General features: G+C 33.9%; 2 protein-coding genes across 6 annotated transcripts in view; one reads left to right on the top strand and one right to left on the bottom strand.

Annotated features, from left to right (window-relative positions):
- The window catches only part of LOC136026208 (uncharacterized), a 46,853-nt gene extending 23,284 nt beyond the window's left edge, over nucleotides 1-23,569 (top strand). For 2 of the 4 annotated variants that reach the window (XR_010617241.1, XR_010617240.1), the window contains exons 2-3: nucleotides 7,409-7,647; nucleotides 18,612-23,569. Coding sequence is in view for 1 of the 4 variants with exons in the window: in XM_065702542.1 (XP_065558614.1) it covers nucleotides 18,612-19,114 (503 nt within the window). In the remaining 3 variants the exon portion in view is untranslated. Of the gene's footprint in view, nucleotides 1-698; nucleotides 720-7,408; nucleotides 7,648-18,611 lie in introns of those variants that run through there. The other 2 variants (XR_010617242.1, XM_065702542.1) reach the window with 2 other exon arrangements.
- The window catches only part of LOC136026207 (protein-tyrosine sulfotransferase-like), a 68,642-nt gene continuing 55,223 nt past the window's right edge, over nucleotides 12,204-25,622 (bottom strand). The window contains exon 8 of one of the 2 annotated variants that reach the window (XM_065702541.1): nucleotides 12,204-13,272. The gene's annotated coding sequence lies outside the window, so the exon portion shown is untranslated. Of the gene's footprint in view, nucleotides 13,273-22,297; nucleotides 24,245-25,622 lie in introns of those variants that run through there. The other variant, XM_065702540.1, reaches the window with a different exon arrangement.

Below are 25,622 nucleotides of genomic sequence, written 5' to 3' on the forward strand. Positions count from 1 at the left end.
TGTCCTTCATTTTGGAGAAAATAACTTATGTTTCGGTTACACTCTCAATGACCTACCACTTGAGCCAGTTCCCAAGGATAGATATCTGGGTGTCTTGGTTGATGTGAAACTTAAATTTGATTCTATGCTGCTATTGCTGCTTCATCAGCTAACCAGACCCTAGGAACAATAAAGAGAAATGTCAGCAGCCACTCTTCAGAAGTCATGACAACCCTATATAAAGCTTTTGTTTCACTTAAACTTAAAGTTGGCTTGACACTTGCATCCCCTTTTTACAAAAAAAGATAAATTCATCCTAGAAGCAGCCCAAAGGCAAGCAACAAAATTGATTAGCAAATTCCAAACAGTCCCCTATTGTTAACGTCTTTGTTGCCTCAAACTACCAAGTCTAAAATATAGGCACAAACGCAGGGATGTCATAACTGCCTTAAAACTTACTTTGATAAACATTGTCCCTGATTTATTCTTATTTGCTGCCACCTCTTCTGCCATTTGTCACTCAAAGAAACTGTAGGATGTCATGCAGACTCCAACAGAGAAATCAGTTCTTTTCAAGCAGAGTCACAAGCCTGTGGAATAGACTGTCAAAATATGCTGTCTCTGCAACTTCTCATGACACTTTCAAATCAGGAGTGATGCTGATTGGAAATATGATTGGGCAGCCCATGAATCTTCAACTCGTCTTCATTTCTTCACTCGGCCTAGAGCTTCAATTTAAGGTAATAAAGTAAAAAAATTGATCAGAAATTTCCATCAGGAATGAGGAAGATTGTGTTGCATGATTCCCCTTTTAAATTAACTACAGTTACAGCAAAATAGTTATAAGCCAATCATTTAAGCTCCTATTTAACATTTTTTCCAAGTATGATATTCGTTACCATGGTGATTGTGTCCTAACCCCTTGTCCATAATGCTTGAATATAGCTTTGGATTATATGCTAATGTTTTTCTGATTTTGTTCATTTGCAACATCTTATAAGCCAAGAAAAAAAATCAATAAACGTTTGTATATAGCTTTTGTATTTTGAATTATGTTTGGACTAGGGAATTAAATCTTATCACTCTCTTTTCCTTGTGTTGATATTTTAGAAAAGGAACCTTGCAACAAGGTTGCCAGAATTGTTCTTACATCTGGTAATTTTTTTTTATTTTAGAAAACACGATCCTTGTTATAAACTAGTTATAATGAAATCAAATGTCATGCTTCTCTGTTGTATTTATTCTATATCCCCTTTCAATTTTACTGGATCCCAGCTTTCCCCCTAGGGATATAAATCTAGGCTAAACATTGAACCTGGTAAAAACAAATTCAAATTGGCTTTATGGACCAACCATTGGTGAGAGGTAGGTACAAAAAAGAATGCATGTGGACAAAATCAGCATCTAGGCTTTAGCCTTTGGCCATATCTAGGTAGAAGATCGGCACCGAATGTATTCATGATCCCCCTCCCCTAGATCATGTTCCATTCTACTTTCAGCCTTATTCCCCTGCGTACCCAATGCAGAGCAGTATACCCCAGGAATCAATCCCTCAAAACAATCCTTTGCCCCAAGTACTTATGCATCTCCAGTCAACCCAACCTCCAAAATCAGTTTTTTCAACTTGGACCATCCCCAAATCCCTCTCTCACTCACATTCCTCCCAAAAAAAAAACACTTCCTTTTGACTCCGTTCCTCTCCATATGTCCAAGAAGTTGACTGGTTCTGGAATCGACCCATTATTTGCTAAAACAAACCTGACCCCTCCCCTCTCATACACCCTCCACCACACTTGCCTCTCCCAGCATCATATTGCCTTCCCATCCCTCAAAATGAAGAACTCTTCCAATTTGACTTATTCCCCGATCACCAGGAAACCTTTCCCCTATCTCTTGCACTTTATACCCCCTGGCTACCCTACCAGTGTGACACTCGTTTGAGAGTTCCCACATGCAAAAATTATCCTGTAATAAATAGTCCACCCCAAAAATTATCCACTCCATTCCATCGCCCAGTTAAAGCTTCACTCTTAAAGTCCAACCATAGACCAGTTAATGCTTCACTGATTACCAAAGCTATTCAGCTAAAAGATATAGTTCCCCCTCTTTAATTGAAGAAAACTTTACAGTAGAGCAAAATTTTACCCATGTCTCTCTCAATTTGCCCCCAACTTTTAAAAGTGAACCTCTTCCCCTCCCACTTCAAAACTGGTTTAGAAGTCTCTTGATCCAGGGTGGTGAGCTTGAGCCTTACAACAAACCTTCCTACAATACCCTAGAATGATAATATTTCCCTTTTAGGGGATGTTCTCCCCAATACCAGTATTATTTTTAATACTTAGACCCTGCCAAAGTATCCCCAGAATAAAGCGTTTTGAAGGAATCATTTGTTAAAGAGTTTGATAAATTTCCCCATTTTCTTCCTTACAAACGCTGAACGTTTGCATTTTGAAAAGTTAGTTGAGTTAGAAGCAACAGTGAAATTGAACCATATTGATATGATTGCAGTTTCTGAAGTCCAGACACAGATTCCAGATCTCCTTAAAATGACTGGTTTTCAGAGTTTATAAAGCTACACCCAGTTGACCACCCACTGGGGAGAAAAGAAGGAGGAGTAATAATTTTCCCAAAGGATTGCCTATCTCCTACCCTTATCCCTGTGCCAGGACTCGGCGATTGCAATGAAATCATTTGGATTTCTACTAAGCCCAAATGCCTACCGCGGCCTTAGACTAATTTGATAATTTGCTCATTTTATTATTCACCTGAACATAATGCTTGTTCTCATCATAATTTTCATGACAGGCTACAATAAAGTCTTGATTTGTGACGGCAAAGTATCCAAATGCCGGCATCTTTATAGCAAGAGATGCAAAAAACTGAGTCTTAATTATCTGTGCAAAGATCACAAGCTTAAGTAAATTCTTGATTTCCCTACTAAAAAGGTGGAACCAGTTTGGATGTTTTTTTGCACCAACCTTAAAACCTTACAATATTCCAACTACCCTCCCCCCTTCTTGGTGGTAGCTGTCATGTCATGTTACATTTGAAACCACTGCTAGTTTTAGAACAAATCACTCAGTTTCGGAATTTTTGTACCAGCCAATAACAAGTCAAGGTCTTTTTGGTCTTGGATCTTGAATTATGTCTGAGAGTTGGGATGATGTTTTCTGTGTGTGTAAATCTTAGTTCAAAGGTTAGTTTGTTTCAAACGAAATTAATGACAAATTACCATAATTTTCCTGAGGTTACCAAGAAGGTATGTTCCTCAGATAAGCCTTACATAAATGAAATACAAAAGGACTAATCCATTTGAAATTAACTTTATCATCTCAAAAAGAAAGAGGAAGCCTTAACCCTCCATAAACAAATAAAGAAAGAATTACGTCGTGCTGCTTCTCGTTATGGTAACAATAAATTCAATAGCTTAAAACAGAACAAACCTCAGCAATGGTTTAAGAAAGTGAAATGAATAGGGGGTCACTTGTGCAAGAACCTTGATTCTCTTCTGGATGATTTGCCTGAACAGACAGGCAATGTGCTTAATAAACACCTAGCTAGCATTGTGCAAATGTTCCCCTGTCTCTCCGAAAACTAGCTAATCCCTGAAACTGCAAAAGATAAAATCTTGGAAATTTCAGCAAAGCAAATTATAGAAAAAATACAGAAACTGAAAAAGACTAGTATTTGTCCCATTTATATCCCGATTCATTTAATAAAAGCATTCCCTGATAAACTATCAACTCTTCTTGTTAGTATTTTCAATGATATTAGTAATTCTGGATGTTACAAACTGGTACTTCTACTATTCCTGAGTTTCTTAGATTTAATAAGATTTCTCACCAAAATACTCTGAGATTGGCTCTCTGAAATTCCCCTGAAAATTAACATTCATAAATTTACACATATTGACACAAAGTTCAATTTAATAATTTTGTTAATGTTAATATGTTAGGAAAGTTTTTTCTATCCTTATTTAATTTTGATAAAACCCCAACAAATTCGGAAATAGTAAAGGGATTAGTACCTACCATTGTCAAGCTAACCACCTTTTTTAGTTGTTTTTCTGATGAGCATTGTCCTTGAACTTTGTTTTAGTTCCAGGATTTATTAGGTTTACTTTTTAGGACTAGTGAAATTTTGTTTGTTTATTAGTAGAATTTTTTTTTTGTTATTATAAAGAAATTAATTCAGCCCAGTGAGTCAATCTTTCAGGAATCTGCCAAATACCAAATCCTGAAAATCCCTGCAAGTTTTATTCACATAGCTGAACTATTTTCTTTAAAAAAATTTACAGAAAGATTGTCAAGAAACATTTTTTTCCTAATTACATGATATTACAATATTCTTGAATAGCTTAATTAAGGTATTAATTTTACTGAATTGGTAGGGTTTCAGCCTTCTTGCTATTAATCTACATTCCTGGTTATTTCTTGGATTTGATTACCATTTTGTGGTTTTTAATGCATATAAGCTGATTGATCTCCTAATCCCATCACTCAGGCACATTTGCAGGGGATGCTAGAAAATCAAGCTCATGTCTCGACTTTTGGTCTTTCTCGTTAATTTGTTTCTCATTGAATCAAAACAAGTAATTTGTTCATTGTATCACTTATTATTAGTTATGAAATTTTACTGTTATGATGTTTGACCCCCCTTGACCTAAAAATACATATTTTAAATGGTTATATCCAAAAGTCACTGAATCTGTTGGTTTACATTCTTTTTTTTATACTCATCACATGTCAATAGTGGTTTCCTAATACCAATTTGAGAACACAACTACAAAACCAGCATTCTCATCGTCTAGCGTAGAGCTATATCCAGAAATTTGAGGGGAGGAGTGAGGGTTTCTTTGATGCAGTTTAACTAGAAATGTTCTGAAAATACAGTAAATTGCAATTTCCTAAATTTAAAAAGTAAGAATTTTGTTATTTAGGTGTTTTGTTCAGAACATGACGTCAAGTACATTGCTTCCCAATTTGATTGTATTCCCTGCAAGTTTTTGCTTGTAAAAAACAGAAAAAAAACAACAACAAAAAAAAAACAAACAAACAACTCTTGGCTTGGAGAATAAGCAGTCGTTTTTTCTTTGAAATGCAGGTCATAATATTGCCAAAAGTTATTCAGCTTTAGTGAGAGGTAATACAAAAATTTAGCATAGGTGCAAAAAAAAAAAAAAAAATGTCAGCTTTTTTGTAGTTGGAGAAGCTGGGGTTACTCCAGACGTGGGATTACTGGAAACAGCGTAACAATTCCGAAGGTGATATTTTTGAAAATCTGAAAATGTATGACAAAATTTGTCATCGAATTCTTCAAATATGATATGGCAAGTTTATTATACCCCTTTACTTTTTCCTCTCTACCACAATTCCATCAGGAGTCGCTATCAAGGGAGAAAAACCAAAAGGCTGTTAATGTATTACAGTATTAACTCTAATATTAACTCTATAACTCTACATATCTATCTATATAAAAATAAGTTGTCTGTCTGTGGATGTGTGGATGGATGTGTGGATGGATGTGTCAGGTGACGTCACCTGAAAAAACTGGATTAGGTGACGTCAAAACTGAAAAAACTCAAAAAAGGCAAAAACTACAAAAAAAACTAAAAACTAATAAAAAAAATAAAAAAGCTAAAAAACTAAAAAACTATAAAGGTAAAAACCAATAAAAAACTAAAAAAAAAACTGAAAAAACTAAAAAAAGGCAAAAACTACAAAAAAAAACTAAAAACTAATAAAAAAAGTAAAAAAGCTAAAAAACTAAAAAAACTAAAAAAACTAAAAAAAGGTAAAAAACTAAAAAAAATAAAAAATAAAAAAAAACTAAAAAAAAGGAAAAAACTGAAAAATAAGCTAAAATAAAGGTAAAAACCAATAAAAAACTAAAAAAAAAAAGGAAAAAACTAATAAATGACGACACTCAAAGAGAAAGCGACCAGGACAAAAAACTAAAAAAAAAGGCAAAAACTACAAAAAAACTAAAAACTAATAAAAAAAATAAAAAAGCTAAAAAACTAAAAAAACTAAAAAAAGGTAAAAAACTAAAAAAACTAAAAACTAAAAAAAAACTAAAAAAGGTAAAAACTAAAAGAACTAAAAAAGAAAAAAATAAATGACGACACTCAAAGAGAAAGCGACCAGGACAAAAGGAATGTTCGATTAGCAATCAACAAAGCACCGGGACACAGGGAGTATAAATGACGACCAGGACACAAGTAAAAAAAAAAATTAACAAAACTAAAAAGAAGGTAAAAACTACAAAAAAACTAAAAAGAAAAAAAAAACTAAAAACTAATAAAAAAACTAAAAAATCTAAAAATCTAAATAAACTAAAAAAGAAAAAAAAAGGAAAAAAATAAAGGAGAAAAACAAAACTAAAAAACGAATGTATATACAGACCGGTACACCGGGATACAAATGACGACCGGGACACAGGGAATATAAATAACGACCGGGACACAGGGACACAACTACAACGGGGACACCGGGGGAAACAGGGGGATATAAATGACGACCGGGACAAAAAAACTAAAAAGAAATAAAAACTAAAAACTAATAAAAAAAACTAAAAAATCTAAAAATCTAAATAAGCTAAAAAAGAAAAAAAAAGGAAAAAAATAAAGGAGAAAAACAAAACTAAAAAACGAATGTATATACAGACCGGGACACCGGGATACAAATGATGACCGGGACCCGGGACACAGGGAATATAAATGACGACCGGGACACAGGGACACAACTACAACGGGGACACCGGGGGAAACAGGGGGATAACCTGACAATCTATTTATATGCAAAGACAATGGGACAGCAAAGAATGTTGTATATTCGCAAGTTTTACGTAGTTAAAACCATATATATATATATATATCTATATTCACAGGTGGGACATAGGGACACAACTACAATGGCGCGTAACTATTATGGCGCGTAACGACTTACGCGCGCGGGGGGGCTTGGGGGGGGCGCGAAGCGCCCCCACCAACTAGGTGTTGGGGTGGCGCGAAGCGCCACCCCAACAGCTAGTTATTAATAATATTAACTCTAAAAGGCTGTTAATGTTAACTGTATTAACTCTAATTTACTGAAAAACAAAAAGATAAGTGGAGTTGCATGCTGTCCTTCATTTCTCTTATAACATCTTACTGAATTTTAAAATGTTCTATTTCTTTTAACTGCTCTTACTCTCTTCTTTTAGTTTTATCTTTTTACAATGGTTTTGTTATTTCAATTTTTGTTATTTTATTGCATACTTTGATTATATTTGGTTTCTTTCATATACTGTTAATGTAATATACATTTTTGATCGCTTATTTCCAACCATTTATCTAGTTTTGTTTTACTAATTTACAAACTCTTTTGCATACTCTGTAGTTTTTTTTTCTGTTGCAATAATATTATTTTTTTTGACCAATCTTTATTAGCCACGGATAGAATCAAGTGGTTCTGATGAGTTCAAGATTAGTCTTTGTGGATCATCAATTGGTGAGTCACTCCACTGTAGCATAGTTGAAGGGTTTGAACCTTTTGATCCGAAAATCTTCAAAGAGCTTGTTCTGGCCCAATTTTCCTTTGGTAAAGGACAAAAAGGAAGTTTTCTACCCAGCACAATTGGTGGGAATCCTCGACAAAGGCACTAAAGTTATCTTCTATGGGTAGACAGGTAAACAAATTTGTATTTCCTGATATTCCTGATGAATCAGAGGTGTCCAAAATTAACTTATTGATGAAGCTACTAAATTAGCATCAAGCGGGCGTTGTTTTGGGTGCGATACCCCGAACATCCATGTCCCCTCTGTCTTCTTGTCAAAAAAAAAAAAAAAAGAAAAAAAAATACTAGCGCAAGCAAATATCTAAGCTTGGGGACCCCCTGTTGTAACCAATCATGGATACCACGTTAGAAAGCCCCATTTTTTGGCAACATCTTTTACCACATTCCTCCCTTAGTAAGTACCCCCAAAGGCCTATTATTCCTGCCAAGTTCACTCAGCCAGCTCACCCTGGCAGACTACATTATCCCACTCAGACTCTCCCCCATCTCTTTTTCCCATGTTTCCTCCAGAGTTTTCTCCTATTGCAACTGGAATCCTCACCTATCAAAGCTACAAAGGAGTTGCCTCCTGGATCAAGCCTTCATCTTTTATTTTGCCAAAATAATTCCTGCCTCTCCACCCAGATTCGCCTCATCCTTCTTTCTACTGTCATATTGGCTTCTAATCCCCTTTCCCTTTCAAGGTCCCACTCAAGTCAATTTATCCCTATCATATCCCTGCAAAAAAATATACCCATGCATGTTATCCCTTGTGGTTACCCTATGAACGTGACTGGTCTGAGAGATCTAGCACAGGTGAATTATTCTGTAAGTAACATTTCTTGTTATTCCTTGCTGTCAACTGGGAAACACAATCAACCACCTGATTGTTCTCTGTATCCTTGTCCTGCCACCTCTCTCAACAACCAAAATGATTCAACCTCCATCCCTGCCGTTCGAAAATCCCAACACACAATTTTGAAACCCTTTCCGGGAAGTACCCAAATTCATCAAATGTTGTGTTCTCAAATCGTTCTGATATTTTCTAAATTTCTTGTTACCAATGATGAAATTCTAAATTTTGACAAACTTTCTGGACTTGGGATATTATCAGATTCAACTAAAATGGATGTTACAGAAGTACAGCCTCCCAATCCATGATGTCTCACTTAGTCAAATTTTTCACAGTATATTAAGCTCTGTCCTCTAGATCATCCACTTGGAAAAAAGGTGGCGGCGTTTAGGTTTTTTACTAATTTTTTTTTTTTTAATTCACTCCAAAATAAATTCTGGGACCAGGGAGAAGGTACTCCCTGGTCTTGTTAATATTATTGGAGGAGCTGTCTTTTATTACTCGCCAAACCGAAATGTTAATGAAAACATGGATTTATCCTGTAATTGCAGACAAGTACTGATTTTGTTACTCCCAAGTATCTAAATGCTGGACTTGATTAGTTGGTGATGCCAATGGTGTCAAGATGGATTCAGTTTGCTCTTCTCTTAATATTAAGCAAATAGTAAAAATTCCAACAACTATGAGAAATACCTATCTGGATTTTATTCTTATTTAGTGATAATAATGGATAATTTTTACTTTCCACTCTTAGCTTTGCCCCTGTTGGGCGGGAGTTATTAAATCTCGATTCTTTGGTCTTCCTCTTCAAACTTTGAGCATTGTTTGTCAGTTACCTGTGGCTCTTACTGTCCTTGTAATAACTCAGGTCTTCTTTCTCTTGGCACATGGCTGAATAGCAAATACCCTAGTGATCCAATATTTTTAGTTTATAAATCATGATGAAAGAATTTCTACTTTCCATGAAAATGTTGAATATTTAATTTATTTCCCAGAAAAAATAGATAGGAACTGCTCTAATGATAAGCTCTACCTCAATCAACCAATAAAGCCACAATTAGAAATAAACTAATGCTGCTCAGAAATGGTAAATTGGTTGGAGCTTATAAACTACGAAAAATACTGAAAAAATAAATTTGTAAAGCAGCTCGATCCTAATAAAAAAAAAGTCAAAGGATTGTTTAAAACAAACCAAGAAATTGGTGTTCAGAGATAAAAAAAACCTGGGTGGCAGGTGACTTGGTCAGCTAGATTTCAACCTAACCGCCCCCCCCCCCTGAAGCTACCTCTAATAACCTTAACAGGTTCCGTGCTTTCATTGTCCAAAACTTTCCGATATTGTCTTGTCAATTACCAGCTGATGATCTTTCCTGTTCTTTACCCTTTATTTCTCCTTTGAGATCAAAAGAAGAACTGGGAGACTAGGAAAAACAAGTGTCTGTCGTCTTAATATCCCTTTTTCCCTTATTAGCTTTTTCCGCGATTTTCTTTCAACTCCCACGTCTTTCTTTTTCAGTGAGATTACCAGCTCATGGCAATATCCTAAGATATGGGGACAGGGTTTTATCAACGCCTTAAAAAAGATTTAAAGCCTGGTTTTTGAACGTGTTTTTCCCTATTTATCTCAATCCTACGTTCTTGAAACAGCATGAAGGATCCCATACAGACTGGCTAAAAGAAAAAAAAATGCAATCTAATAGATCCGAGGCAATTTGTGAACCTCAAATCCACTTCAACTTCCATCATCTTGTTTTTTTCATCTTGTTAACACCATGGAAAAAATCTTGAAAAGCCTATTACTTAGCTAAACTTGATTTACATTGATCTCCAAGAAGTATTTGATCTTGCTAACCACAATATATTAGTTGAAGAACTTGCTACTGAATTCTGTCTTAGCGAATTTGGCTACCTCCTTCATATTAAAAAACATCACATGTAGTTAAATATCTGAATCATTATTTCAATCTTCTCCCGTCTACAATGGACTACTCCAAGGTACTCTGCCAGGTCCCCTCCTTTTCTTTAGTTATAATTAATAGCCTGGCTAATGAATTTCTTGACAGATGGAAACTTCTCAATGACCTTGTCGTCGTTGAAACTTTCTATAGAAATTTAATAAGCGACCCCTTGAGAATCCTAAACGACTTTGTGCAAGATGCCTCGAACTTGGATATGAGAGTAAACCCTTCTAAATCGATGTTAATGCCAACCTGTTTTTTTTTATCCCCACCCAATTCTCTTAATCCTATTCCTTCTATTTCTGGGTCCTCCTTTTAGTTACTTGGTGTCACAATTTCTTTTAATTCAAAGTGGAGTGTCCAGGATGAAAATATCATCCTCAAAATTAATACATCTATCTCTTTCCTTAGGCTTCCAAATAAACTTGGCATCCCCTTTTCCCATTCATTAAGGAATTATATTTCCTTTGTCATTCCTCATCTTGAATTTGCTTGTTCAGTTCGGCACCATGACATTCCCAGAGAAGTGTCAGATAAAATTAAATCTATTCCAAAAAAGAGTCCTGCAAATAATCTTCAAAATAGGTAAAGTACCATGCTCTCTCCCTCTAAAAAAAAACTAAGTTAGAAATTCTTGAACACAGTAAAGGTATTTCGGTTATATATATTCGGTTAAATTTTGGTTTTATATATATATATATATATATATATATATATATATATATATATATATATATATAATATATTATATATACATGATTTTCCCTTGTTTTTATGTTTCGAACATATTGTTATTAATATCAGTTTAAATGATGACTAATGAATGGATTTTTATTCAGTAAGTTTTAACTTTGACATTCTTTTGCCAGTCTTTTAGTTTTCGTTCCTTATTATGCTTCTTGTTTGTCCTGTTTTTACTTATTTTCTCAGAATTTGAATTCTACCCCTGTGGACTTGTGACGGCAATTTTATTGAACTAATAGCTTATCTTTGTATGTTATCTTATTCTTTTCTAACTTTTCATACTATCTATTTTTTCATCCTTGGTTTCTTCGATTTTTTTTCAATCATTCTGTTTTGTTACTCATTTCATAGTATATTTGAAATTAAACAGAAGTTCCATATGATGCTATCAGTTGTCTGAAGTCATCCCAGGTTCTGTTCAAAGGAACTTCATAAAATTAGATAAATTTGGAAGTTAGCCAAAACGGAAAAAAACCCTCAATAACTCTAGAACATCATTATCTTGGTAAGTTTGTATGATTTATACGAAAATTTATTCTGTAATTGCATCTCTTGGTACTTCTGCAGAGACTGAAAATGTTCATGCTACCAAACAGGAAATAACCAGGAACTTAACTCCAAAGTAGCTATTATCTCCCTTATAGGCCAAAATTGGACTTATGCTGTGGTTTTGTGTAGATGTTCTATTGAAAAAAAAAATGTTTACTCTTGTTGCAAAGTATCATCGTGATAGTTATTATCGCAGAAACGCCATAAGTTCACTTTTCAATGCATAGTTTATAAAAGCCGAAAATTGCACCAATTAGTTTTTTTTTAAAGTTTACAGTTTTACCAGTTTATTTTGAAGATTAATAATGAAATTTTCAGATTTTATATTTATTTGTTGGAACTTCCAGTAGTTTTTGGGTATCTTTATAGAATTGTTGCTCTTACTCACCATACTATTAACCTTTGTTTTGGAACAATTAATTTTTCCATGGCAACGTTGTTTAGACAGAAGTGAGAATTTCAAAAATATCCTTTGTATTAAGTCAAAATCGTGTTTTTGCTGCCTAGTCTTTTTTATTTTAACTGGTATTTCCATTTTACTTCATTAAGATAAATAATTGCTTTCCAAGTATTACTGTATTCTAACCATTTGTGGAAGCACTTTCTACTACGGCTACAATTTAGTTTTGTCACGGCATTGGTAAGTGGTGCCACCGACCTTTGAGACATGCTATAAATACGTTTCAAATAAATAACAATAAGATATACCTTTGAAAGAAACTTTTGAATATGCAAATATATTTACCAAGGTGAAAGAGTTAAAATGTAAAAAGCAATTTCACGTTTTTCATTGTAATCTCTTCTTTCCTCAAACGTCTTCATGAAAATGCTGGAAAATTTAGTAATTTTGTTGTGTTTTTTTTATTCAGCATGAGAAATTATCTATTGGGAGTTCGATACCTGGGAATGCAAAGCATCATCAAAAATCATCTCAAAGCATCTACAGGATCTTTGAAATACAGTTTGTAAAATTAAAAAGAGTAGAAACTCGTTTCAATAAGTAAAACCAAAGCCATCATATTTACAAATTCTAGAAGAGGTACTCTGATTCTGCTTAAATTTTTTTTTTGTAAGATCGCATATTGCAATTCTGTGAAGCTACTCGGCCTAAAGATAGACTCTAAAATGTTCGGGCATGAACAAAGCGATTTCTGGAAATGTAGTGCCTTTCAGTGTACTTAGTATTTTAGAAAGACTAGTTGGAACTAAATGGGGATGTCGCCCAACACATCTCGGATTTTTACAAATTAGATATCCAATCAAAATTAAAATATGGGATTAAGTTTTTTTCCATTGATCCCCCATCACTTTTAAGATCCTTGAATCTTTACTAAATTCTGCCATTTGAATAGTTATGGGACTGCACAAGCATACTCTGCAGTTCAAATTAAAAGTGTTTTCTGGATTCATGTCCCTAAGAGAAGAGCCTCCCGTTAAAGAAATAAATATATCTCCAAAACCCATGTATATAGCAACAAGCATGTTGTATACGAACATACTACGCTGAAGTCAGTCTGTCCCAATACCCACTCATCTCCGAATCCGTTTTAACTGGAGGTTCCAAATTGGTGTCAACATTCTCCTTATGCACATCTCTTTACTAAAATCCCTCCATGAAAATGTGGCCACCATATTGTTAATCTGGTCTTGTTCCTATAAATAAAAACCTGATTATCAATCATGTTGTGCAGACTTTGCTAAGCAAATTTCGAAACATACCTATCATATACCCTAATCATAGAAAAATTTATTAAGTTGGACCTGCCCATGTTGAGAGAATTGGAGCAGCTGCATGTATTAGATCCCTGGGCCTTAAATTTTACTTTCCCCTTCCATTGGGATCCTCCATTTCGTCTGCTGAATTGTGTGTCATCCACCTTGCCCTAGATCTTCTTATAATTATTGTTTAAAGTCTGAAAGTACCCTCTTTTTAACTGACTCCCAATCTGCAAAACATTTGCTCCAAAATATAAATAGAACTGCTGATGATAAGAACCTATATAATTTTAGAAGGCAGTTACTGAACCTTCTGGCAAAAGGCAATCGGATATATTTTCAACGTGTAATAACCATAAAGGCGTCAAATACAATGAAACTGCTCATTTATTATCAATCAAGGCCCCCTCCTTAAACCCAAATCGTCCCTCTGACCCTAGTGCAAGGAATATAATTAGCCAAAGATCCAGATTGGTTTACAGTAAAAAGATACCCTCACCCTTCTACACAAGACTGCATACTATGCTCTACTTAATATTAGTTGAATATAGTGAATATTATTATTAATATCAGTGAATATTAGTTGCTGTACTGCAATTGAGCCTCACATTTATAATCACTGATTTCAAAAATCTTAAAGCACAAAGGACAATGAAAATTAAATCGGATTATTTGAATTGGTTTAGTGGAAAATTGCATCACTATATGTATATATTACAAAAAGTCGAGATCTCAACTTTTAAAGAAAAGATTCCCATGTGTAGTTATGGCGTTTAGCGTAGCAGTGGATGCCAAATAAAAAAAAAAGAAACGTTGGTGAGAAATAAGCTAAAAACACATAGCATCAAAGAGCTTAAGGAAGTGTAGAATCCTTTGAAACTATAGTTTTACCTGGGGATCAATAGATTGTTAATGTTAGAATTTTTACAAACGAAAAGTGAAGTTTCAAATTTAACTAAAAAGGTTTTCCTATTTATTTTCATGGCTCAGCTAGAAAAAAACATAGTGAGCTACTCCTCTAAGAACTTTTTAATTTTGAAACAACCAAACAAAATTCTTGAGAAAATCCTAATCTTTAGGTATGAATAGACCTAAGCAGGGGAAAAAAGTTTAGCTTTGATATCTTCAATACTTTTAATCCCAATTTTACTGGAATTACCCTTTGCAAAAAGCCACATGGTCATGTGACATGGTAACCCCATTTGTAAAACATGTGTACTGTGTCTTGCTTTAGAGCTGTCTACTAGCCTCTAAATCATTACCTTCAAACCTCAAAATGAGAAGTTTAGACTTATATGCAAATTGGAAATAAATTTATAATTTTAATTGTTCAGAAACTGTCTGGTTGGGAAGTTGTATTGTTACCACCTATGAGAAAATCAGTTATTGGAAAATTGTCCAATCATGAATTTCAAGTGGAGTTTCTTTAGTCAGATTTATCATAATAAATAACACCTATTTATTTATAGTTAGATACATAAATTATAGTTTTTCTTTATGTAAAATCATGGCATTCTTAAAAACCCATTTAAAAGTGTACTTTTGATTTATAACTTGTATTAATACTCATTAAAAATAACCATTCTAAAATTGTGGTTTTCTTATCATTTTGCCACGTGTCTGAATGTTTCTTTTTCACAGCCTGGTGGTTACAACCCTCAGTAGGGTCATAGTCAGTCAGAAAAAAAATTGTACATTTATGTACAAAAGAACGATTGTTCATTTTTTAATGTGTTATAATCATTTGTAGGTATATACGTATGCAATAATAAGAATTAGGAAAATAAATTAGTGTGGCCCACAATAATAAGCCAATAATAAGTTTACTGGTCAACTATTACAAAACAAAATTCATTGTAGAAAATCCAGTTGATTGGAAACCCCAATGATAAACTGGAAATCTGCTTTATAATTGCACTGTCTGTGAAAATCTGGAGCTTCAAATCATTGCGTAAAAATCACTCTAGGGTCTAGGGAACGGATTATTTTAGAGAAGAGAAAATTCTATAGCAATAATAAAATATTAGCTTAGCTAATATGCCCACAGGACGACCTTTTTAAGGGTCATTCGTAGTTTGCGAATTATTTAGGTCGGATAATTGCCTTTTAGCCTTCTTTAAGTGGATTAAAATTTCCTTTTAAAGATTGGGAACTTTTTTGGTGAAAGGGAGTATAATGGTGTTTGCAAAATACCCTACTGAGAGTACCAAGGACATGAAAACAAAATATTTTTGTCTCAATTGTTTAAGTGGACCTTTAAGGACCTTTTCAAAGCAATTCATACATAAAAAGAATTGGCTTCTCATGCTGATTCCAAATATACGAAATTCATTAAGTTTAATGATACTCGTAAAAAGCGAAAAAAATTAAATAAAAAACAAAAATTTTCAAATTGAAGTGAAAAGCAACATTAAAATTTAAAACGAAAAGAAATTATTCAGTATATGAGGTAGGGGCTGCTGCCTATCCAAGGTAAAAATGCAAGATTACGTTGCTTAGGACTATCACAACAAACACACTGCGAATTTGCACCTCATAGCCACTAAATATAAAACTAATTAGTGACATATACGAGCAAATCAAATTTGGCAATTTAGGCCAAGATGTCAAGTACAGGATGAAGAAGGGAGTTCGCTATCGACATTTTTGCTATTTGAGCGCAAATTCCCTTGAGATTTAGTGATCAAATAAGTGCAAAGTTTGTCATAAAATATTTTGAGGGTTGAATTTCTTTTTATTGTGCACAGCAACAATATTAATTGTGGACCCAGAATTTTTCGGTATCTACTCAAAAAGAATAACCAGCAAAATAGGTGGCGTGTGAGGCAATAAATGTAATAAACGGCCATTTTAGCTGTAGGGAAACTAAGTATTTAAGTGACATGAAGAAGAGCAATTTAAAACTAATACTAGTCTCCCGGATTAAAACTTGTTGGCAAAATCACCAGCCGCTCCTGACGCAGCACTGGGAATTATAACTGCTATAGACTATATAACGGTAGAAAGAAAAGACTGCTCAGGCCCTGACCTGAGTTGCGTTTTATGTGACAAGCCGGCAAAAAACAGTCCCTTGTTTGATTTTCATCAATGCACCTGTGCTAAAATTGAAGCAGGCATAGTCCTCGATCTGCGGAAGCCCTTTTGCCAATTCTTTTTGTTTGCCCATGAAAAGTGCTGACACCCATGTCAAACTGTCACAGTACCGATGTATCTGTTCAGTTTATTAGCTTTGTCACAGGTCAAGACACTCAAACCAAACTTAGAGTATCCACAATCCCTTCTAACAGATGAAAAGGCTCACGTACCGGATCCCACCCCTGAGTTGCTTGTTTGCAAGTTTTAAATAAGTGGTGGCTGCAGAAAGGCTGAGAACCACACGTTTGTCCATGTTTGCGTGGATTTTTTCAAAGCCAGTTGTTCTGATGAGTGTTGTGTTCTGACACATAAATCTCTGTGTATGAAATTTTCTCATGGCCTTTGTTTCACCAAATATTGTCTTAATATGCACCGCACTTCCCCAGAAGGAGAAAGCTACTTTCCAAGACAGTATTGCGAAAAAATGGGGAACGAAAAAATGTATTTCTGTTGATGCATTAGTTTCCCACCTTGGAACCGATTCATTGTGCTAGCAAGCAAATATGAGACGGCAGTGTAAAGCCCTTTGTTCATCCATATTCATTTCTAAAAAATACTAGTGTCAAATGTCCTGTCACTTATTAACAGAATGAAAGAGCTTCCACTATGCTTGGAAAATGAAGTTGTTGATATTGCTTGTATCTGTGAATTGTGGTCTGCGACTGAAGAGTATGTTGCATTTCATGGACATAATACCTATTTTAAACCGAGCATGACGCCTGATGCCATTACAGTAACACATGGTTGTGTTGCTGGTATTATTTAGCGACCGTCAATAAAAAGCAGATTCTCAATTTCAGTTATATACCAAATAAACACTGTTTTAAAGTCTTGTGGTCGTTGTGCAGGCCTAAAAAGCTACCCATGTAAGTGGCATCATGAATTGTATATGTTGTTTACTATCCACCCTGTGGCTACTATCGTCGAGACCTCGTGACTTATATCCAGCTTTGCACTGACAATGTACGATCTTTATATCTTGACGCTGATATCAGTGTGTGTTGACTGACAATTTGGATCCCAAATGGGTAAGCAGTTCTCTGCTGCTTCAGGTTGTCAATGTGCCAACAAGAGGTAACCGTGCGTTGGATCTCATTTTAGAAACTGTCCCAAATATTACAATACCTCAATTATGGTACTTCTGTTAGGTGTAAGCGACCACCTGTGTGTTGTTTGAGTACCTCTTGTGTTTATTCCAAATAGACAAAAAAAGTGTGATGTACAGGCCCTACACACCTGAGCTAGTCAATCTCGACATGAAATGGCTCACAGCCTTGGATTGGCGTGATATCCTTTCTTTGTCTGATGACAACAAAATGGCGAGTTTATTCTGTAAAGAACTGTTTGAAAAACACTCGGAAATTTTCCCATTAAAAATTGTTTGAAATCTGATGAAAAACCATGGATTACCCAAGATGTCCGGGAGCTGATAAAATTAAGGAATGCATTGCGTTTAACTGGTCCCGAGGAGGAATTCAAAAGACTAAAAAATACGATTGTGTATAAAATAAGATGTTCGCGTTACTGTGTACATGCCGTGCCTTTTATAAAGTATTTTTTATCCATTTATTTTAATTTATGTAATCCCCGTAATTCAAGGTTACTATTATAATCCGTGTGATTTATTTATTCGCTATAATGCTCGGAGCTAATATGAGCATGTCAACAAAAATTCTTTTTATGGCTGATTTTAATCTTTTGAACTTGAAGTAGCACTTGCTACTTAACATTTTTCATGTTGCTGTTTTTTTTTTCTTTCATCTTTTTTTAACATTGATATGCTCATGTTAGCTCCAATTATTATAGTGAATAAATGTATTCTACTCTATAAACTATGAAAGCCTGAATAGGAAATAACATTGTGAAAACTTTTTTAATTTCACGGCTTCTTTTTCCTTTTTTAATGCCCCTGTGTGGTGGGTGGACCAAGCTTAGCTTTTGGTGGGTAGTTGATGGGGAGTGGGGGACGACTGTGCTTTAGTTTTCTTTTTTGTGTATTTTGTTTTCTCCCTGCATTCCTAACCACTGAGTCTTGCGATATGGTTTTTTTATTTGCATAGGATGACTTTCTGATCCTCCTGACATTATTTCAGAGAGATAACTTTAGATTATGTATGTTAATATTTCTTTTTTTGTTTCAGTTGAATTATGCAGAAAAACATGGAAGCATTTACGAGATACCTTCACAAAAGAAGCAAAGAAACTGAAGGACTCAACCGACGGGTCAGGGATCTTAAAGAGAAAGGCGTGGGAATGGTTTGAGAGTATGTCGTTCTTGTTACCATTTAGTGTTTTAGGTGAAAAAATGGAGTGTAATTCAACTTTTGTGGAGTGTAACTCCACTTTGGAAGACAAGGGTTGTGATACTCCAGATGAGATAATTGCATACAATTCAGGCAATTTGGAAGTATCAAATTCAGAGGATGCCGAGCATGAAGAAGTTCGGCCTGTCAAATCTGAAGACTTCGAACTAGCAAATGCGAAAGCTGCAGAGCATGAAGAATTTCGAGACAGTGATGAGGACATGATGTTTCTGAAGAGCCAACATGCAGCTTTTAAACGTATCAACTTGCAGAAAAAGGAGTTTTTAAAATTGAAAATACAGAAACTGGTATATGAAGCAGAATTTGGTGATTCAAGTTGAAGCGTTTCTTTATCTTTTACCGTCTTTTTCAATTTTAATTTGTTTTGATACCAAAATAAGAAAAAACGAACGCACTTGTTTATTGGCTCTGTAAGCCTTTAAAACCCCAGACTCCAAGAAATCAAGAAGATTAAGCAAGGGTGTCTGATAAATAGAACGGTAATGCTACGGTAATATAGAGTCCAAAAATTATCATCCTAACCGGTAAATTGTTAGGTATAAATCATAACAATACCAGAAATTGTGTAATTTACTTGGGCATAATTTGAAACAGGGTTTTTATTGTATCTAGATGAAAGAAGCAATAATGAATGCTAATAATTCAGTAGATATTCACACAAGATTTGTTAAAAAACGTCTGATTTTTTTCAGCCCCTCCCTCCCCTCCCAAGAATAGAGATATCAAAAATCATATTTTGGTATACAAGTGATAAAACAACGTGTATATACGAAGTATTTATATACTACCAAATAACCTACAATTGACTTTTTGTCACTAATTTGAAAAAAAAAACTTTAAAAGAAAGTTTTCCAAAGGTAAACTAAGGAGTAATGTTAAAATCTTAAAAAGAGCAGACAAGTAGTTGAGCTTCAAGGCCCAAACGAGCAGGAATTTCTATGAATGAATGAATGGAATCTAAAGGGAAAAGTCGTAATGACCGATCAATTTAAACTTAGAAAAACAGAAATTACTTTGAATGGATAAATGAATTTAAACAGGAAAAAAATAACTTATGAATAATAAATTAAATAGCCGAGAAAAACAAGAGTAATCTCAAGCAGCCTTCAGTGCTCAAAAAAGAAGAAGAAAAACTAACATTTTGAAGTAAACTCGGACAGAGCAGAAAAAACAGTGAATCGAACAAACCAATAAAATAGAACTAGAATAAATGAAAGACCATTCACCAATTAGATTGGACTAAAATTCTCTGCTTAGTGATTAACTTAGCTTGCCTACTAACCCAATTTTGATTAAAAGTGCGGTTAGGTGATCTAAATTTAAACTGAGAAAAATTGATACTTGAATCTTTTAATATCAAGTTGTTTGAAATAGGGTTCATAGGAATATATGCAGTATATCTATTTAAAGCAAGTTGTCCATGTATTTTTCTATACATGGCCATAGCAAATAAGCCATTTGCTGTAGATATTAAATTTGCCTCATGATTAACAACTAAACTAGATCTACGTTGCATGGGCAACATGAAGTGGTGAGGCAACCTTTGTTCGGCTTCGCCCAGTAAAGTGTTGCGAGAAAAACACTTTGGTTTTGTTTTCTCGCTTCAATTAAACGCTGAAGTTGTTAATCTGTAAGGATCTTCAATTTGAAACTGGTACCTGCCTGCTTGCCTGCTAGAACGGAGCTTTCCATTCGAAAGCAGAAACATGGTTTGATAAACGAAAGCTTGACTGCATAGCTTCAGATAGTTCTCTCTGACATAAGCTATAAAACTCCACTTCACCTCACACACTATAGGCTCTGGCTCAAGGACAAGCAAAAACCATCCTTTTCGGCCCCAGGCAAGAGTTCTACGAAGTTTTCCAAAATGCAAAGTCATATTCATCAATTAGGCCTAAGGTCCACACTTTCCGTAAAAACCGCAGAGGTTAGACCATTACCACTTTCAAGGAATAAGCTGAAATTGGGGTGCTAGGAACAAAAAAAAACGACAAAACCAAAGTGTTGCTTGGACGTTTGCTGGATTGCAAGTTCAGGTGATTTTTCGGTCAACCCCAATATATCATTTCATTTATTTATTAATATTTCATTTATTTATTTATTTTCACATTTCAGGGAACTCTTGTGTTCATGCAGTCGTTCCCCAGCTGTTGACAGATTCTGCCAATGTAAAACTTCCCACGTAAACACGGGACTCTGCGATATAGAGTCAGTTTTACCCTTTCCAGAATTGGAGAACGTTCTACCATTTGTTCATTTTGAAAGAAACAGAGAGACTATGTTTCTTTAAAATATTTCCAAGTTTGTCGCTTAGTTTCGGGATATGAAGGTTTTGCTTTCAATTGCCAGAGTAACTAAGCAAAGGGGATTGGTTCATTATTATTATTATTTTTTTTTTTTACAGTTTTTAATCTTTGATAGGGCAACCATTACAAAATAACATATCTTTAAAATGACTTAGATGCTACATGATTGTTTGAAATTTTTTTAGAACTCTCTCGACTAAAGAGATTACAAAGAGACTAAAGTTATACAAAACAAAAATTCAAGGAATATTCTGCTTGGTCAGATTATAAGAATGTAGAAATCAATACAATAATGACACCTGTTCGCCTTTGCGACAAATTTTCCTTGTATTTTAGGTTCAGAGACAATTGCTTACCGAAGGGAACCATTTTATGCTAATTAAAATTTCGACGCTCCAATAATCTGGTGGGATAAAACTTCCAAAATATTTTGATCTTTGCTCAAGTTCTTGAATATAAAGGGTTTCCCTAAGTACAACTCGAAAAAAACAACAACTGCAAAATAGGCAATTTTTTCTTCCTAAAAGCTCCTAGTGTTCCGAGGAATAACAACCGATACGGGGGTGTCCAATACCTGTCTTATAAGAGAAACAGCCCGAATTTCCCGAGGTTTTACCAAAAACATCCCAGGTTTTAAAGTAAGTTTCCTAGTCGATATATATATATATATATATATATATATATATATATATATATATATATATATATATATATATATATATATATATATATATATATATACATAGATATATATATATATTTCTATATATTATTCCGACTATTTTAAATTTCGGTTCACAAGGGATCTAAATTATGCATGGCGCAAGTGACCTGTGTAATTTTCTGGGAGGAAACACTGAGTAATATTCTATATTAAATTGTATCAGTAAAATTTATCAAAACCTAAAAAAATGTTCCACATACAAACGAAAAAATTGTCTTTAGAAGTCAAACCAGACTAATATTGGAGTTTCGCAACATCACAGTTGCGTATATTACGAAAAAAAGCATCGCTAAAATAGTGACGCTAAAAATAATGTACCATGCAATAATTAAGTTTTCAGAAATTAAGAATTGTAAGCCATTTTGCATAAGTATTATCAAAACAACGTGATGTAAAGAGGTTACCGTATGCTATTCTTATTTCGGGAAACTCTATCAATGCACAATGATCGTTTTATTAAACTTAGATTCGAGTTAGAGGTTTAGCATTATATTTGCACACGATTTTTAGATAAATAGCAAATTTTAATTCACATTAAAAATACAAATGCAACTTGAAAATAGAAATGATAAAATAAAACAACGAATAGAACTGTCAGATATAAAAAACGGCCTGAGATTTTTTAATTTGGCAGCAATGAATTTCGAGGAATTCTTACCACGACAACCTAAATATTCATGTTGTCTCTGATACATGCGATTTTGCAACAAGCCTTTAGTTACAATTTCCACAAAAAGAACAAGATAATCACATCACTGAACCAAACAATTTCATATCTACATTCACGGAGCCAGACTTGTGATATACATTAAGTGTTTTTCTTAGAGGATGATTTAAACATTTCCTTAAAATACAAATTTATTAATTTTCACAGGTTTTCAACATAAGCAAATTTTAAATAAGTAATTCGGTACATGGATATATATGAATCTCAGCAAGCAAACATCTGTAGCAAAGATTATTTGTAACAAGATGGGAAGCTGAATAAATAAATAAAAGAAGCATGATATGCACTACATGTGCAATCCATGGTGCTAAGCTCACGGAAACAAAGATAATATATCAAACGTACCTGTGAAATTACAAAATATGAAGACTACGAAAATAGACTTTGTAAATACCGTTGTTAGTTTAATAGATGAATACCTTTATTTTTGGCATCTCTATTGAAAAAAATAACACCCCACCCCCAGATTAAAAAAAAAAACACATTTGACGTTTCCCCCATATATTTATGCAAATTTGCCCCCCTCCAAAAATTAAGTATAGACATCTACTGCGAGCACACGTGTCACTAATAATTCTTGTTAGCATTGGGAGATACTTGTTTTCACATCTTGTTACAAATAATTTTTGGTGGGTGAGAGCTACAAGAAAATAACACACAAAATCGAGCAAATCAAGGTCTTTAAACTATTTTACTGAGTATACAAACCAAAAAAATGAGGCAGCATTCAAATACATTGCAACTAATGAGTTTTGGATTCTATCAAGCATATCCATACTAATGAAACCATAGAAATGAACTCCAAAAAGACTAGATTAATTAAGAAGCCAGAATCAGATAGTCAAACCTTTTAAACATGTAACAACTATAGAAAGGCATTTGTTAGAATCAGCTAAATACCCCTCCGGTCCTCTACTAGAAACTCCTTCAAAATGGAATTTTGACATTAATCGTAATTGAAAACTATCAGTGTCACTAATATAGTAGCGTTACCCAACAGAAAAAAAAAAAATCAAAACTAAGTTTAAATGAAGTTATTAAACCTGAATTTTAATTAAATACAAAAATTGAATTTCAAGAAGACGGGATACGTCAAGAAGACCCGGAAAACACAGACGGTAGCACAGAATATAGAAAACTGGTAAGACCGCAAGCTCAAGTTTGTCAAAGTAAATAAAACAGCCCATGTAGCATTACCAACAAAGTTTTGAAACTAATCAGCTAGGGCAGGATTGAAGAATTTTATTTAAGGGGTTCTACCAGTGGAAAGCAGTGGTATCTAGATTCCTAGCCAATTTTACCAAATGTCTTTATATAGTTTTTCATATTCAAGAAGTATGGCCATCTGATTATGCAAGATTTAAGATGAAATTTATTTTCAAAACTTGGCAAGATTTCAAACTTGCCAGGAAAATTTTTATGTACAGTTCTGCTCCAAACAATATTTTAATGACGGTCCTACATTTCCCTCCCCATTCCTACCCAAACTTGTTAAATTGATAAGTTGAGACTTTATGTACTTTTCGAATATATAATAGATACACAAAAAAATAAGTGTTTATTGTGTTTTTAAACCCAGCTTGTAGCCTCTTGAAACTAACATACCAAACTGGTGGTCTCAATTAATTGAATTCCTCCAATATCCGATTTTTTTTTAACTCCATTCAGCTCTTTGTTACACTAAAGTTGTCACCTAAAAAATTGGGGTCTAGAAAAAATCTGGAAAAAATATTCAAATTTTACATAAAAATAGTCTCTAGAAAACTTTCTTATACATTTGTTTTTTTTTACTAAAAAATCGTCAAAATTTGAAAAAAAATCCTATTTTATCTTTTATTTTGGATATAATCGACGATTTATCAAATTACATCATAGGATATTCTAGTTCTAAAGCCAAAACCATACCATTTATAATGGAATCTTTAGCTATAATAGAATATTCTCGAATGTTATCGAAAATTCATTAAATACTATAATCAAATATGTCGGATGTTTAGATACAATGAAATATTTTCGGCATAATCGAATTTTTTAGCTCTTGAGCCAAAACTCTATGTAATTGAATATACCAAGTGTTTAAATATAATGACATATTTTAGGTATGATGCGATATTTTAGCTCTTGAGCCAAAACCATGTTTAGGAGCCCAATGATATCAAGATTGAAAGTAAAATATCAAAGATATATGGTATGGAAATCAAGTCATGGTTTGTTGACAGTAAACGGTTTAAAAGAAATCACAATGGCGGATAGGAATCCTCGTTACATTTAATGTAACGTCATATAAAATCATGCTTTGGGTAAACCATAGGAAGCAATGTATGGTATTCTGGGCATGATAAAAAGAGTATAAAATAAAAGCACAGCAACATATTGTAACTAAACTTTCACACAAGATAATAATATTTACAATTGCCATTTTCGATTAATCTCTTAATAGAATAAAGGTATACTTCCCGTCTAAGTTTTCATTTTATTTTAAATTGTTAAAAATTACATCTTCGGCATAACCTACACGACAACAATGTGTATTTGTAGCAAAAAACGAATAAAAACAAACACAAAATGGTGATGTGAATCTACCCTGGGTTTACATTACTGTATTTTCTTCTAATGTAATAAATCAATCGCTCAATGTAAATGCATCAAATGTCTCCATTCCACTAATTTAGCGGATAATTCCAAAGATCATAATTTTTTGCGAATTTCTTGGCATTATTTATTTATCATAGGTATTTGTTATATTACTGCCCCCCCTCTAGAAAAAAAATGTGCGTACTTGCCTGGGTAGGTAGATCCCATTCCCATTGAGACTAATACGAAGAACCTCTCCCTCTCATTCACCTAGAAACGTGTTTTTTTTTTCGTGTTTTCACCCTCTCCCCTTTTTAACGGTCGAACCTACGCATACGTACCGTAAAAGAGTCAATCAGCCATGAAATCTGAATAGAAAACCCGAAGCCCGATAAAAAAAAAAACAACAAACAAACACGTGTTATGATTTTTTTCATTTTCTTTAATATATTAAAAGAGTTCTGAGAATCGATGCAGTAGCAGACTTTAGTTTGCTT

Source organism: Artemia franciscana, chromosome 4 (assembly GCF_032884065.1).
Source record: "Artemia franciscana chromosome 4, ASM3288406v1, whole genome shotgun sequence".
NCBI classification, from domain to species: domain Eukaryota; kingdom Metazoa; phylum Arthropoda; class Branchiopoda; order Anostraca; family Artemiidae; genus Artemia; species Artemia franciscana.